Source organism: Tupaia chinensis, unplaced genomic scaffold (assembly GCF_000334495.1).
Source record: "Tupaia chinensis unplaced genomic scaffold, TupChi_1.0 Scaffold000429_1, whole genome shotgun sequence".
Classification (NCBI taxonomy): domain Eukaryota; kingdom Metazoa; phylum Chordata; class Mammalia; order Scandentia; family Tupaiidae; genus Tupaia; species Tupaia belangeri.
Window position 1 is genome coordinate 1,730,815 of NW_006159934.1, and position 13,407 is coordinate 1,744,221.

Sequence of the window (13,407 nt, forward strand, 5' to 3'; positions counted from 1 at the left end):
GGCTTAAACTGTGTGTGGAGTAAAATCTTCAGAAATGTATGTGAAAAAAAAATTTTTTTTTTTTTGGTTATTTGGTTTTTGCTGTACAGAGACACAGAGAGAGAAAGTGAGATGGCCATGCCACAATTCCTTCTTCTCCATTCTCCTGTTGGGATTTTTTGGCACTCATGCACATGCCTGATGTGATTTTCAAGCTGCCGGGTCTGGGACTTGAACTGCGGTCGGCTATTTCGGAGTCTAGCACCGTAACTCCCATGCCACCTGCTGACCCCTTTGTGAAGCTTTTTACAACTTGTAAATGTGTATTTATTGTTTAGATCATCTTACACTAGATCCAGGCCCATGAGGACTGGACCTGTGGCTGTTTGGTCACAGTCCTGTCCCCAGCCCCTAGAGCAGACAGACCCTGGCACAAGTGGGCAGGCACTCGGTAACTCGATGCCGCTGGACGACTGTGCCTGAGATGAACTCCCAAACGAGTGACAAACCGTGCTATTTCTCACTGTCGGATTAAAGAGCACAGGTGTGACCAGGACTTTGTTCAGACATGACTGGGGGTGGGGTAGGGTGGTACACTGGGGGCCGGAGGCCGGAGCACCGTGCCCACAGCTCCATGCGTAGGCTCATCCCCCATGCATACAGACACAGTGCAGTCCTGGGCAGGGACACGTTGGCCTCAGAGACTCACTTTCCCCTTGAAAAGAAAGTGTGAAGCCAGGTAGAAATGGACATTTAACTGTGGCACTGTTCATAACAGGGTCTAGAAAGCTTGTTCTCCCGACCCGCTGTCCTCTTCCTGGAGACTGGTTCTTCAAACGGCCCCAGCCCAACCTTGTTTTCCTCTTTGCAGACAAAGGAGAGCTGTTTGTGTGGGGCAAGAACATCCGAGGGTGCCTGGGAATCGGTCGCCTGGAAGACCAGTATTTCCCCTGGAGGGTAAGGTGGACTGGGCGGGGTTGAGGCAGGTCCACCCGATGTAGCCCCAGCCGCCACATATGGCCAGGCCAGGACGAGGTCCACGGGACTGCCCCCTCCCAGGCACTGGCTGCCTTCCTCTGTTCCTCGCTCTGTCATGGCGTCAGGGCAGACACCTGAATAGTGGTGACGGTGAGTGAGCCCCTGCACCAGGCTCACAGGCTGCAGGGCTCGTGCCCTCATCCCCGGTGATGGGCCAGGCCATTCTTGGGTCCTGCTGAGGGAGGGCTTGGTGGGAATGACCTACCCATGTGTTCCAGGCTCTGAGATGCCGAGTCAGAGTCTCTCCTCAGGAATGCAGAGCAAGGAAACAAAGGCGTGCCTAAGCACCAGGGGCGAGCTCCAGGCAGGGCCTTTGGGACGCCTGAGGCTCCTGAGGGCAGTGGTTGAAGACGTCAGAGCTGTTTCTGGACTCCCATGTAGTGGAATGTTTAACAGTGAGTTTAGAAGAAAGTAGGATGTTCACTATTTAGATTTCGTAACCACAGCCACCAAAGTGAAAAAAATAAAGGCTTTTCTTAGGGATAGGATGCAATTAGACAAAAGAGCTTATTTCAAAATGAAAGGGGAAAAGGCTCTTAAATTGTAGTTTATCTTAGTGTTGTTTACTGAGTCTGTTCTTTAAGTTATTCTAAAAAATAGTTACTTATTTCTTTTGAATACACAACATATGTTCATGGTACAAAATGTATTATGAAAAATCAGGCTCCTACCACCCATCTCTTGCCATGGGTACTGACTGGTTGTTTATGCCCCCTTCCAGAGGGAGCACAGAGAACAGCACATGTGTGTGTGAACTTGCATGTGTGTGCAAGTGTGTATGTGCATGTGCATGTCTTTTCTTGGAAGTTTGGATTTTCATAATGTGTTTAGAAATTGTGCTGGGGCCAGCAGGTGGCATGGTGGATAAGGGTGCTGGACTCCCACATGGCTGACCGCGGATTGAGTCCCAGACCTGGTGGCTTGCTCTCTCTCTCTTTAACTCTTATCCCTTTCTGGTCAAATTAAGATAAATAAATAAATGGATAAATAAAGTTAAATAAAATAAATCTTTAAAAAAAAAAAGGAAATTGTGAAAAGCATATTTAAAAAAGCTCTTGTTGGTGGGGACAGCAGGTTATAGTATGTTGGTCAAGGTGCTGGATCCCTCATGGCTGATCCCACAGTTTGAGTCCTGGACCTGGCAGCTTGATCATGCTAGACACATGTATGCATGCCCAAAATCCTGAGAGGAGAATGGAGGAGAAAGGGATGTGGCATGGCCACCCCCCTCCGGAGGGGGTGATTTCTCACTTTCCCATTCTAGACATATGTATGCATGCCCAAAATCCTGAGAGGAGAATGGAGGAGAAAGGGATGTGGCATGGCCACCCCCCTCCGGAGGGGGTGATTTCTCACTTTCCCTCTTTCTCTGTCTCTCTCTGGTGAGTGCACGTACCCTATGACAAAAACCTAAAAAAAAAAAAAAAAAAAAAAAAACACAAAACAAATAATAAAAAGCCCTTGTAAAAATGCAAAATAGACAAAATAAGGATCTGTCAAAAACCTGCCGCCACATGTTCTGAAACACTTTTTTTTTTTTTCTTTTTTCTTTTTTGTTTTTGGAGAGATTTTCACTGTAGGGCGTGTGCGCTTGCCAGACAGACAGAGAAAGACATAGAGACAGAAAGCGAGAAATCACCCCCCAGGGGGGATGGTCACGCCGCAATCCCTTCTCCTCCATTCTCCTCTCGGGATCTTGGGCACGCACGCACACGCGCCCGGCGTGAGTTTTAAGCCACCGGGTCCGGGACACGAACCGCGGTCGACTACGTGGGAGTCCAGCGACATAGCCATTACGCTAACTGCTGGTTCCCGATGTTCTGAAACACTTTGGCATTTTATTTTTTTTTGGAGAGGTTTTTGATATAGGGTGTGTGCACTCTCCAGAAAGACTAGAGAGAGACAGACAGAAAGTGAGAAATCACCCCCAGGGGGGGATGGCCACACCACAATCCCTGCTCCATTCTCCTCTTGGGATCTTGGGCATGCCCACATGAACACACGCCCGGCATGAGTTTAAGCTACCAGGTCCGGGACTCGAACCATGGTCGACTACATGGGAGTCCAGCAATGTAGCCATTACGCCACCTGCTGGTTCCGCACTTGGCATTTTTAAGGACTGTTTACATTGGCCCTTCTCGTGGCTGCTGTTTCTCCTGGTTCTTTGTGAACTCAGTAGGCACTGACGCTCTATTAAAAACTGTGGGCGGAGTCTCTAAGAGAACAAGTCGAAATAGAGACCTGAACCGTCTTAGAAACAAATATTGGTACACTAAAGTCGTTACCGGGAGTCCGGGCTTGCCAGCTTATTTGCCAAGCCTGGAAATACCACCCTGTGTGGGGACGTATCAGTTAGTGGATGTGGATGGCAGTCAGATAACGTGACTGTCAGTAAGTGACATGTCCCACTGTTTTCTTGGTAATTCCTCACTGCTCTCACTCTTACCTTCCTTTCGAGCTTCTGTCTGAGTGGAAGCTTGGGAAGCAGTTAAAGCTACGGGGTTTGGACGTGTGAACACTGCCACAGGCCTACCTTCCTGCCCTCATTTCCTCCAAATTGGAGGGTACATGAACCACAAGGTTTTTTATTTTGTTTTAGATTTCTTTTTCTTTTCTTTTTTTTTTTTTATTTTTGGAGAGAGATTTATGTTATAGGGCATGTGTGCTCACAGGAGAGAAAAACAGAGAGAGAGAGAGAAATCATCCCCCAGGGGCGATGGCCACACCACAATCCCTTCTCCATTCTCCTCTTGGGATTTTGGGCATGCATGCACATGCGCTCGGTGTGAGTTTTAAGCGGCAGGGTCCAGGGCTCGAAATGTGGCCAACTAGGTGGGAGTCCAGTGACGTAATCATTGCGCCCTCTGCTGGTCCCACAGGCTGCGAGGTTTAATCAAGTAACCCTGCTGGAGTAGCTTGTCCAGGGGTGGCTTGTGAGTGGCTCTGGAGGCAGGGCCCACAGAGCCAGGTCGAGTTCCTTCTGCACCAGGTGTTTGTCTGCTAACTCACTTCCCCACATCCTGCCACCAGGGAAGGGACTCTTGTTTCTTGGTGACAGCCACGCTCAGTGTCAGGCCGTTGTCCTCCTTGCATGCTTGGTAAGCCCTAAGTGTGCAAGGGAGCTGCTTTGTTCCCTCGTCACTTTCTGATCAGAGCTGGGAGTATTGGCAAGGGGAGGGTTTGAAAGGAGAGTGCTGGGTTGGATGCCACAGCCCCTCCTGCTGCATGTGAGCTCCGGGATGGGAAGTGAGGGCTCTGGCAGAGTGCTGGCAGCAGCTGGGCTTGGATCGGCGAGGGCAGATCCTGGGACGATCAGGTTAGGCTGTTGTTGGTTAGTTGGACCTTACTCCAGTCTCTCCTGTCACACTCACTTTTTAAAAAAACTACAGTGTTTTCATTCATTGTTTAAAACATTTATTTTATTTATGATAGAGGAGTACTTCATGTGCATGTGAGAAGGAGAATGAGGGAAGAGCACGCTTGGCAGAACCTGGCATGCCGTGGTCCCCTGCCCCCAGCCCTCTAGCCCGTCAGGATCTTGGACACATGTATGTGCCTGGTGTGTTTCAAGTAAAGCTTCACTTGTAGCTCATGCAATGGTGCTAAGTAGTGATTCTTAGACTTGCAGAAATTAGGCTTTTCTCACAGTATGTGGCCCAGGAGGTGACATCCGGGCCCCTAACTCAGACTCTGCAGGATACGTTTTCCTGCTGCACACTGATAGAATCACTCAGAGACTCCGTGATTACTTCAAGGTCATACATCTATCAGAGCAGGGCCAAGTTCAGATTCAGATACTTCCGACTAACAGCTGTGGGCTTTTCCCTGTGAGGGGTGTGGAGAGAAGGCAGCAAAAGGTACAGAGTATCCGAGCAGGGGCCCTCTGGCCTCAGGCTCCTCTCTGAGTGGGAGCATTGCAGGCCTGGGAGCAGGCCAGGGAGTTTGAATGACCTTCACCTTCACCCTGTAGGAAGCATGCGTGCTGTTGACAGAAGGGGCAGAGCATAGTGGCACGTGAAGGGAAGCTTTGCGTTTGTGCTGTCTTCTCAGAACAGCCTGGGGGGCTTGAGATCCCCTTAGTATGCATGTTGGGGGCTTGCTAGAGTCTCACAGCCACTGAGGAGGTGGGCTCTGTGCATGCAGGGGGCTCGCCACAGTCTCACCGCCAGTGAACATGGGTCTGATTTGAACTGGGGCCTCTGCCTGTGGCCTGCATGCTTTTCCCTTGCCGTGGGCTCCGCAGCTCAGGGCTAGGTGGATTTGGGACACAGACTAGAAAACCCCATCCTCCAGTCTTTCCATCTTTTTTGTTTATTTGATTTATCTATGTATTTCTTCTATGAGAGGCAGCTGCAAAAGGATTCTCATGCCATGATCCACCCCTAGTCTCAGCTGGCCAGATTCACGGACTTGCGCCGACAGGGCCCGGGTGCTCGAGGAGGGCACAGGGCCTTTCCTGTGTGAGTCCGGTTGCATACCACTGTGCCACCTTCTGGCCCCCAGCCTCTTTCCTTAAATGGCTGTCTCAGTAGCCCCAGATTGTGGGTGGTTCCAGCAACACAGGAAAGAGGTTCATTTTAAAATTTGTGCACTCTTGGGACCAGCAGGTGACATGGTAGTTAAGTCACTGGACTCCTGCGTGGTCGACTGTTCGAGTCCTGGACCTGGAGGCTTGAAAATCATCAGTGCAGTGCGCCAAGGGTGAGTGGGACAGCTGCAGGGGCATGGCGGCTGGGCTGTGGCCTCACTTCTCCTTGCAGCTCCTAGGCCTCCACTCTCTGCAGTACTTGACCTCATCATGCTGTCTTTCCCCTGGTGGGAAAGAGAAGGCGGTCCCTCCATTGAATCTGTTCAAACTTTTTTTTTTTAAAGAATTCATTTTAATACTATTTATCATCATCATCATCATCATAATTTCATTTGACTTGAGAGAGAGGGAAAGTGAGAAAGCAAGCTGCCAGAACTACGGAGAGCCATGTGGGAATCCAGCACCTTAACCACTATGCCACCTGCTAGCCCTGAATCTGCTCAAACTTTTAAGAGTTGCCCAGGCTAAATCTGGTTCTGGTTTTGGAACTGTTTCCCTTTGCAGTAGTGTTGTGAGTGTGAATTGGTTTAGAATAGAAACTCCTTTTAACCTTGACTAGGACAAAAATAAAACATGGCTGAGGGCAGTCTTCTCTTGGATGTGGTTCAGATTTCATGTGCAACTGCTGGCCAGGAGGAGTCAGAACCTCAAGGAGCCGCCTGCTGCTCCCCAGGGAGGGCTGAGAAGCCAGGCCCTTATTCTAAGGCCAGTCTCGGCAAAGTTTACCATAGTGGGTCCTGGTGAGTGAAGGAGGCCGTGAGTTTACTCTGCTCCAGGTGCTAATGGCAGGGCACTTGGGAACAAGCACGTCGGTGCTTAAGTGCAGCTGACTGGCAGAGATCGGGGAGGAGAGCGGTGCTTTCCCCAGGAAAGGCAAACATAGCACTCTCACGGCCTGAAAGGTTGCTAGGAGTACAGCCGGGCCGGCTGCCGGGCCTGAGGCAGCATGTTTTCTGCTCCCTGGCCAGTCTGGCATCCCTCCTGCACCTGGCACCTTCCAGGTGAACTGAGGCACTCGTTTTTGTTTGTTCAGTGGTTTCTGTAATAGGTTCTGCTAAGGGCATTTGTTTAGGGAGGGAGAGGAGGCAGCATGGCTCCGTTAATGCCATCTATTTGCCTGCTGGCCCAGAGTCCCTAATGGCCTTGTGGGTACAAAGCTCCGGGGTCAGCGCCTGCCGCCTCTGCTTTTAGGCCAGGCCATCTGGATTAGGCGTTTCCCTTGCAAGCGTAGTAAACTGCTACGAATCCCCTTTCCGGTTGTCCTGCCGCCCGCCGGGTGCTGCCATCAGGAAAGGATGAGTAAATTGGGCTCCATCAGCAGAGCAAGTGTCGGTGTTCTGGCAGGGTCCCAGGGGCAAGCCATGCGGCGCACCGTCTTCTCACTGTCCCAAGAACGAGTCTGTATCTGCTTTTCTTTGCATAAAGAACTTCTGGAAGGACAAGCAGAAAGCAGTTGAAGGTAGTTTCAGGCCCAGCCTGGTAGGATAGTCAGTGGTGAACTGAACCGCAGTGCTGGAAGCCACATGTCCAAATGCAGGTTCAGGTCCCAGGTCGGTTAGAAATCACACTGGGCTGTGGATGTACCCAAGGTCCTGAGGAGCTGGAGGACTAGGAGCAAGGATCGTGGCATGACAAGACTCTGTTGAGGATGCTCCACTCTTTTTTGTGTGTACACGTACTATCATGAATAAAATGAATAAAATAAACTTAAAAAGAGAGAGTAGTTTCTAGTTCAGAGGAAGATGGGGAGTAGGGCACAAGATGACAAGAGTGGTGGTTTTTTTTAAAAAAAAAACTATTATTTTAAATTAATTAATTTTAACTTGACCAGAGAAGGACTGAGAGAGAGAACGTAAGAAGGCCAGGTCTGGAATTTGAACCACCATCAGCCATGTGGGACTCCAGCACCCTTAACCACCATGCCACCTGCTGGCCCTGACAGGAGTGGTATTAAAGATACTTTATACCTTACTCTTTTTCATCAAATGTTCTTTTGTATTGTGGCTATGTGAATGCCTTTTTAATTTTTTTAGTTTTTGGTGTAGGGTGCATGCTCACTGGAGAGACACCAAGAGAGAAAGGCGGAAAGTGAGAAAGCACGCCTTCTGAGGGGAGATGACTATGCTGCAATCCCTTCTCCCCCAATTTCCTCTTGGGGTCTTGGGCATGCACACAACATGTGCCTAGTGTGGCTTTCAAGCCACTGGATCTGGAACTTGAACCATGCAGTTGGCCATGTGGGATCCAGCTGCCTTAACCTCCATGCTACCTGCTGACCCATGAATGCCTTAACCCATTCATAACAATAATGATAATAAGCAAGACAGAGAAAGAAAAAATACCTTTCCTGGAGAACTGGCCTGCTGTGTGACTCTGGCACACCTGTGATTGTTTGGGGTATCGTTTCCAAGGCAAGGCTGTAGGATGAGGAGCAGCCCCCAAGGCAAAGGGGTTCCAACTGCCACATTGGAACAGGGCTATCTTCTGTCACCTTGAGGGTTGGGGCTTCCTGTGATGACATGTCGTCAGTCCCGATGGGCTGTGTTGTTGGGTCCTGGTGTCTTGAGATGCAGCAAATGTTCCTCCTTGTGGGCAGCCATGACTTGGAACTCAGGCTACCTGTGTCTGGAGCTGGGTGACAGGTGAACTGAAGACAAGGGGCCGAGAGGCTTGGTTCCCAACTAGACCCATTAGGCAAGAGAGTGTTTCCAATGCACAAGAGAGTGAGTTTCTTTTTCTTCTTCTCCTTTTTTTTTTTTTTGCCAGAGAGTACACAGAGGGAAAGGGGAAAAGCACCCCCAATGGGATATGGTCATGCCACAATCCCTTCTCCTCCATTTCTCCATCCTGGCAGGTTTTAGGCAGGCCATTTTCTTATGCCCAGTGTGTTTTTCAAGCCAACAGGTCTGGGACTCAAACCATGAGGTTGGTCATGTGGGATCTGGCTCCCTTAACCACTAGACCACATAGCTGGCCTGAGAGTGGGTTTATTTTTCTCTCTCCAGAAAGAGACAAGAGAGAGAGAGAGACAAAAAGTGAGAAATCACCCACCCACCCCCACCCCCCAGGGAGGATGGTCATGCCACAGTCCCTTCTCCATTCTCCTTTTGGGATTTTTGGGCACGCATACACACCTCCCTGGTATGATTTTTTTAAAAAAATAATTATTTTATTTAACTTTATTCATTCATTTATTTTAATTTGACCAGAGAGGGACAGAGAGAGAGAGAGAGAGGGAGAGAGAGAAAGTGAGAAAGCAAGCCACCAGTTCCGGGACTCGAACTGTGGTCGGCCATGTGGGAGTCCAGCACTCTTAACCACCATGCCACCTGCCGGCCCCCCTGGTATGATTTTCAAGCTGTCGGGTCCAGGACTAGAACCGCAAATTTGGCCATGTGGGACCCAGCCACCTTAACCTCCATGCTACTTGCTAACCCCGAGAGTAGGGTTCTTTTTTTGAGAGGTTTTTGCTACAGGGCGTATGCACTCACTAGAAAGACAGACATGGAGAGAGAAGGCGAGAAATCACCCCCCGGGGGGACGGCCACACCACAAACCCTTCTCCTCCACTCTCCTCTTGGGCTCTTAGCCCGGCCTGAGTTTAAGCCACCAGGTCCAGGACTTGAACTGTGGTTGACTACATGGGAGTTCGTCAACATAGCCATTACGCCAACTGCTGGTCCCAGGGTTCTTTTTTTTTTTTAACGAATTGTTTTACTTTATTTTAATTTGACCAAAAAGGGACAGAGTGCATGTGCGAGAAAGAGAGAGAGAGAAAGAAAGAGAAAGCAAGCTGCCAGGTCTAGGACTTGAACCATAGTTGGCCATGTGCGAATCCAGTGTCCCCAACCACCATGCCACCTCACCTGCCAGCCCCGAGAGTAAGGTCTTTATTTCTTAAAGAATTATTTTATTTAACTTTATTTAATTAATTAATTTAATTGGACTAGAGAGGGACAGAGGGAGAGAGAGAGAAGACAGTGAGAAAGCAAGCTGCCAGGTCTGGGATTCGAGCTGCGGTTGGCCATGTGGGAGTCCGGTGCCCTTAACCACCATGCCATCTGCCGGTCCCAGACAGAGTGTAGGGTTCTTGAGCTGGTTCATTGAGCCTTGTGGTGACCCCTTCTCATGTTCAAAGGAAGTGGCCTCTGGGATATGCACATTCCAGGACAGTGCATACAAGTCTGTTTTTGTCCAGAGTGGCCTATCAAAGGGGTGGATGGCTGCTGTTGGCTGGGCAAGGGTTGGGGATGGCTTTTCCATATGATCACATTTAACTCTCCTCCTGGGCCTGCTGGGAAGGTATAAGCAGCCCTGTTTCCAGGGGAGGGAGCCAAGGCTCAGAGAGGTTTAGTGACTGACTGTGAAGCCTGTCTGCCTCCCAGTGGGCCAGTCTCTCTCACAACCTGTGCTGGGTCTTATTTTCCAGGTGACGATGCCTGGGGAGCCAGTGGATGTGGCGTGTGGTGTGGACCACATGGTGACCCTAGCCAAGTCCTTCCTCTGAATCTCCTACCTGACCTGCTCAACTCTGGCCCTGGCCTCCGAACCACTTGGGCTGCTTGGCAGAGGCAGAGACAAGGCTGCCCAGCCAGGGTTCTTGGTGGTCAAAGAGGCTCCTGACCTTTTCCAAGCACGACAAGCAGGTACATCCTGGGAGTCGGGAAGAGGCCCCTTCTCAGCTGGGACGAGACCTGCCAAACTCGGCACAGGATGGCTGCCTTTAGTGGGCTAAGATCCCGAGGAGTCAGTGCCGCTCCCGTGGGCCTGGGGGCAAGGGGAAGTCGCATAGCTCCACTCAGTCCCGGTAACCTGCGAGGGCCTCTGGTGTCACGCCTTGTCCAGGAAACTGGTCTTCGAAAACCTGGGTTCTCGCAGCATGCCCTTTCGCCCGATCTCAAGCAGTGGCTGGACAGAGGCTGTGCTCAGGAGAGCTGTCGCCCGGGCCTCGCGGTTTGCGCCTGGGCTGGCTGTGCGTGTGCTTCTGGCCGAGCCCCAGTTTAGCCAGGGGAGCAGCCTGGCCTTGCCAGCGTTGCGTTCAGGTCACACTGCTCAGGCAGCCATGTCTGGTTGGTGGCAGTATGACAGGCCTGCTGGTAGGACACAAGGAACAGCCCGAAATTCCTTGGACTGGAATCCCCCACGGAGCGACCGCTGTGTGCCAGCCGGCCACCCCACAGAGCTGTGGCTATCCAGCCCTGGAGCCACCCTCGCTGCCTGGCTTGGAAAAGGGAAGCCCCCACAGGAAGACTGGGGCCAGATTCTTGTGGCTGAAGGCGTTGAACACATCCACAAAAGCTTGGCTGAGGGGCCAGCCCCGGGGAAGAAAGACTCAGAAATCATGAAAAACATTTGATTTAGTAATGGGAACCTGTCTTTTTCCCTTCAAAACATCTTTTAAAAAAATCTTTTTTGGAATAAAATTCTATTTTCTGCCTTTTGATTTTTAAAAACCAAAGAGGGTTTTAAAAATTTTATAGTTTAGCAATTAGCTTTTAAAAACAAAGGCTTTGGGTAAAGAGGCAGATAGAAGCCAGTGAAGAATACTTCAGAAGACAGTCTGCTGGAGGGCTGCTTTCCACAGGTTCTACTCCCAGGGTTCAACTGGAGAAGGTACCGTGCTCACGTCTCCAACCGGGACCTCCCTCCCGCCTGCCTAGCTCCAGCCCTTCCTCCCTGCCTTTCTAAGTTTATTTCTCCCAAGAGGTAGAGACAGAGATGGACCCACACAGTGACTGAACGCACCCCCAAGAGGGTCCTGGCATTGTGATCCACCCCCTGTTTTCGGCTGGCCTCGGATCATGGCCATGCACATGCCTGGGGTTCTCAGAGAGGCCTCTGGGTGTGGGTCGGGAGCGTCCCATGTGGGTCACCCTCTCAGAGTGTCGTAACTTACTACTGCGTCACCATGCAGCCTGAGCCCTGTTCCTTCTGTTTGTTCACACCACGGTACTTGCGTGCCCCCAGGCATCAGGTCCTGTTCATGCTGGGTCATGTGGTGACAGACATCTCTGCCTCCGGAGGGAACCATGACACGTGATGACAGTCCAAGCATGTTAGGTGGCTACCCAGGCTGCGGAGAGGTACAGGCAGGTAGGGGCCTGGCTGCGCTGGGAGGGCTGCCCTTTCATTTTTAGTTTTTTTAATTTGCTATAGGGCTTGTGTGCTCACCAGGGGCAGAGATGGGGAGTGGGAGAGTGAGAAAGCATGCCGCAGGAGGGATGGTCACATCACAATCCCTTCTCTTCCATTTCCCTCCTGGGATTTTGGGCATGCATGTACATCACCTGATGTGTTTCCAAGCTGCTGGGTACAGACTCACTGCTCAGCTGGCCATGTGAAATCCAGGTACTTTAACCTCACGCCACCTGCTGGCTGCATTTTTTTTTTAAAGGCAGATTGCCAGGTGGAGACAGAAAGCGAGAGATCACCCCCTGGGGGGATGGCCACACCACAGTCCCTTCCCTACTCCTCTCGAGATTTGGGGCATGCACACACATATGCCCAGCATGAGTTTTAAGCTGCTGGTTCTGGGACTTAAACTGCAGTTGACTGTGGGAATCCAGTGATGCAACCTTTATGCCATCTGCTGGTCCCCTGCTGGCCCTGCTAAAACTTTCTCTCTCTCTTTTTTTAATAATTATTTTACTTAACTTTATTTATTTGCTTGTTTTTAATTTGACCAGAGAGGGACAGAGTGAAAGAGAAAGAGAGAGAGAGAGGCAAAATGAGAAAACAGGTTGCCAGGTACAGGATTCGAACCGTGGTCAGCCATGTTGAAGCCCAGTGCTCTTTACCACCACACCACCTGCCAGCCCCCGAGACTCTTAACTTTTTTTAGTTTTTGTAGAGGGCTGCACTTCTTCTTCTTTTTTTTTTTTTTTTTTTTTTTTTTGCTTTTGTTGCACTGTCTTTTTTTTTTTTTTTTGCTATTGGGCACATGCACTCACCAGAAAGAGACAGGGAAATTGAGAAATCACCCCTGGGGGGATGGTCATGGGGCAATCTTCTCCATTCTCCTCTTGGAATCTTGGGCATATATGCCTACGTGCCCGTGCCCTGCGTGATTTTCAAGCTGCCCGGTCCTGGACTTCAACTGCATTCGGCCTTGTGGAATCCAGTGCCTTAACCACTGGACCACCTGCTAGCCCTGAGGTCTGCACTTTTAAGTAGAATTGTGGCGATGACCTGGCTGTGACCTGAGGCTTTCAGAACCAACTGGGTGTTGGGGCCAGCAGATGGCATAATGGCTACGTCGCTGGTCTCCCACATAGTTGACTGCGGTTCGAGTCCCAGACCTGGCGGCTTAAACTCACGCCGGGTGGGTGTACGTGCATGCCCAAGATCCTGAGAGGACGATGGAGGAGAAGGGATTGTGGCATGGCCATCCCCCCGGGGGGTGATTTCTCGCTTTCTGTCTCTCTTTCTGGTGAGTGCATGCACAGCGTAACAAACCTCCCTCCCCCCCCAAAAAAAAGCCAACTGGGTGTTTAGGGGTGCAGCCCCACGGTAACAGCTGCCTGGCCCCCTCCCCTGGGCCTCAAGGACACCCCTAGGTTTATTCTTAGGTTTACTACAGCACAGTTTTTCCATAAACATGAAATTCAAAATTCAAAACTGTTGTCATTTTCCTTCCTGGAACTGCTAGTTGGCCCGTGTCTCAGGTTGGCCCAGCAGTGAAGGATAGTGGTCCAAGCTCAGGGAAGTGAAGGCTGCAGAGCACATACTGGTTCACAGGTCAGTGCCCAAGGAGGGCAGGCCTGGGCCATCCAGCGCTCCAGGAGGGCAGTGATGCAGAGTGC

General features: G+C 50.7%; 1 protein-coding gene across 1 annotated transcript in view; it reads left to right on the forward strand.

The window, feature by feature from the left end:
- The window catches only part of RCC1L (RCC1 like), a gene marked incomplete at its 5' end in the record, with an annotated part of 29,426 nt that extends 18,385 nt beyond the window's left edge, over window positions 1-11,041 (forward strand). Inside the window, 2 exon segments of the mRNA XM_006155009.3 lie at window positions 851-936; window positions 10,035-11,041. Of these exon segments, the coding sequence (XP_006155071.3) occupies window positions 851-936; window positions 10,035-10,112 (164 nt within the window). The 3' untranslated portion in view covers window positions 10,113-11,041.
- Window positions 11,042-13,407: the final 2,366 nt, after the last annotated feature.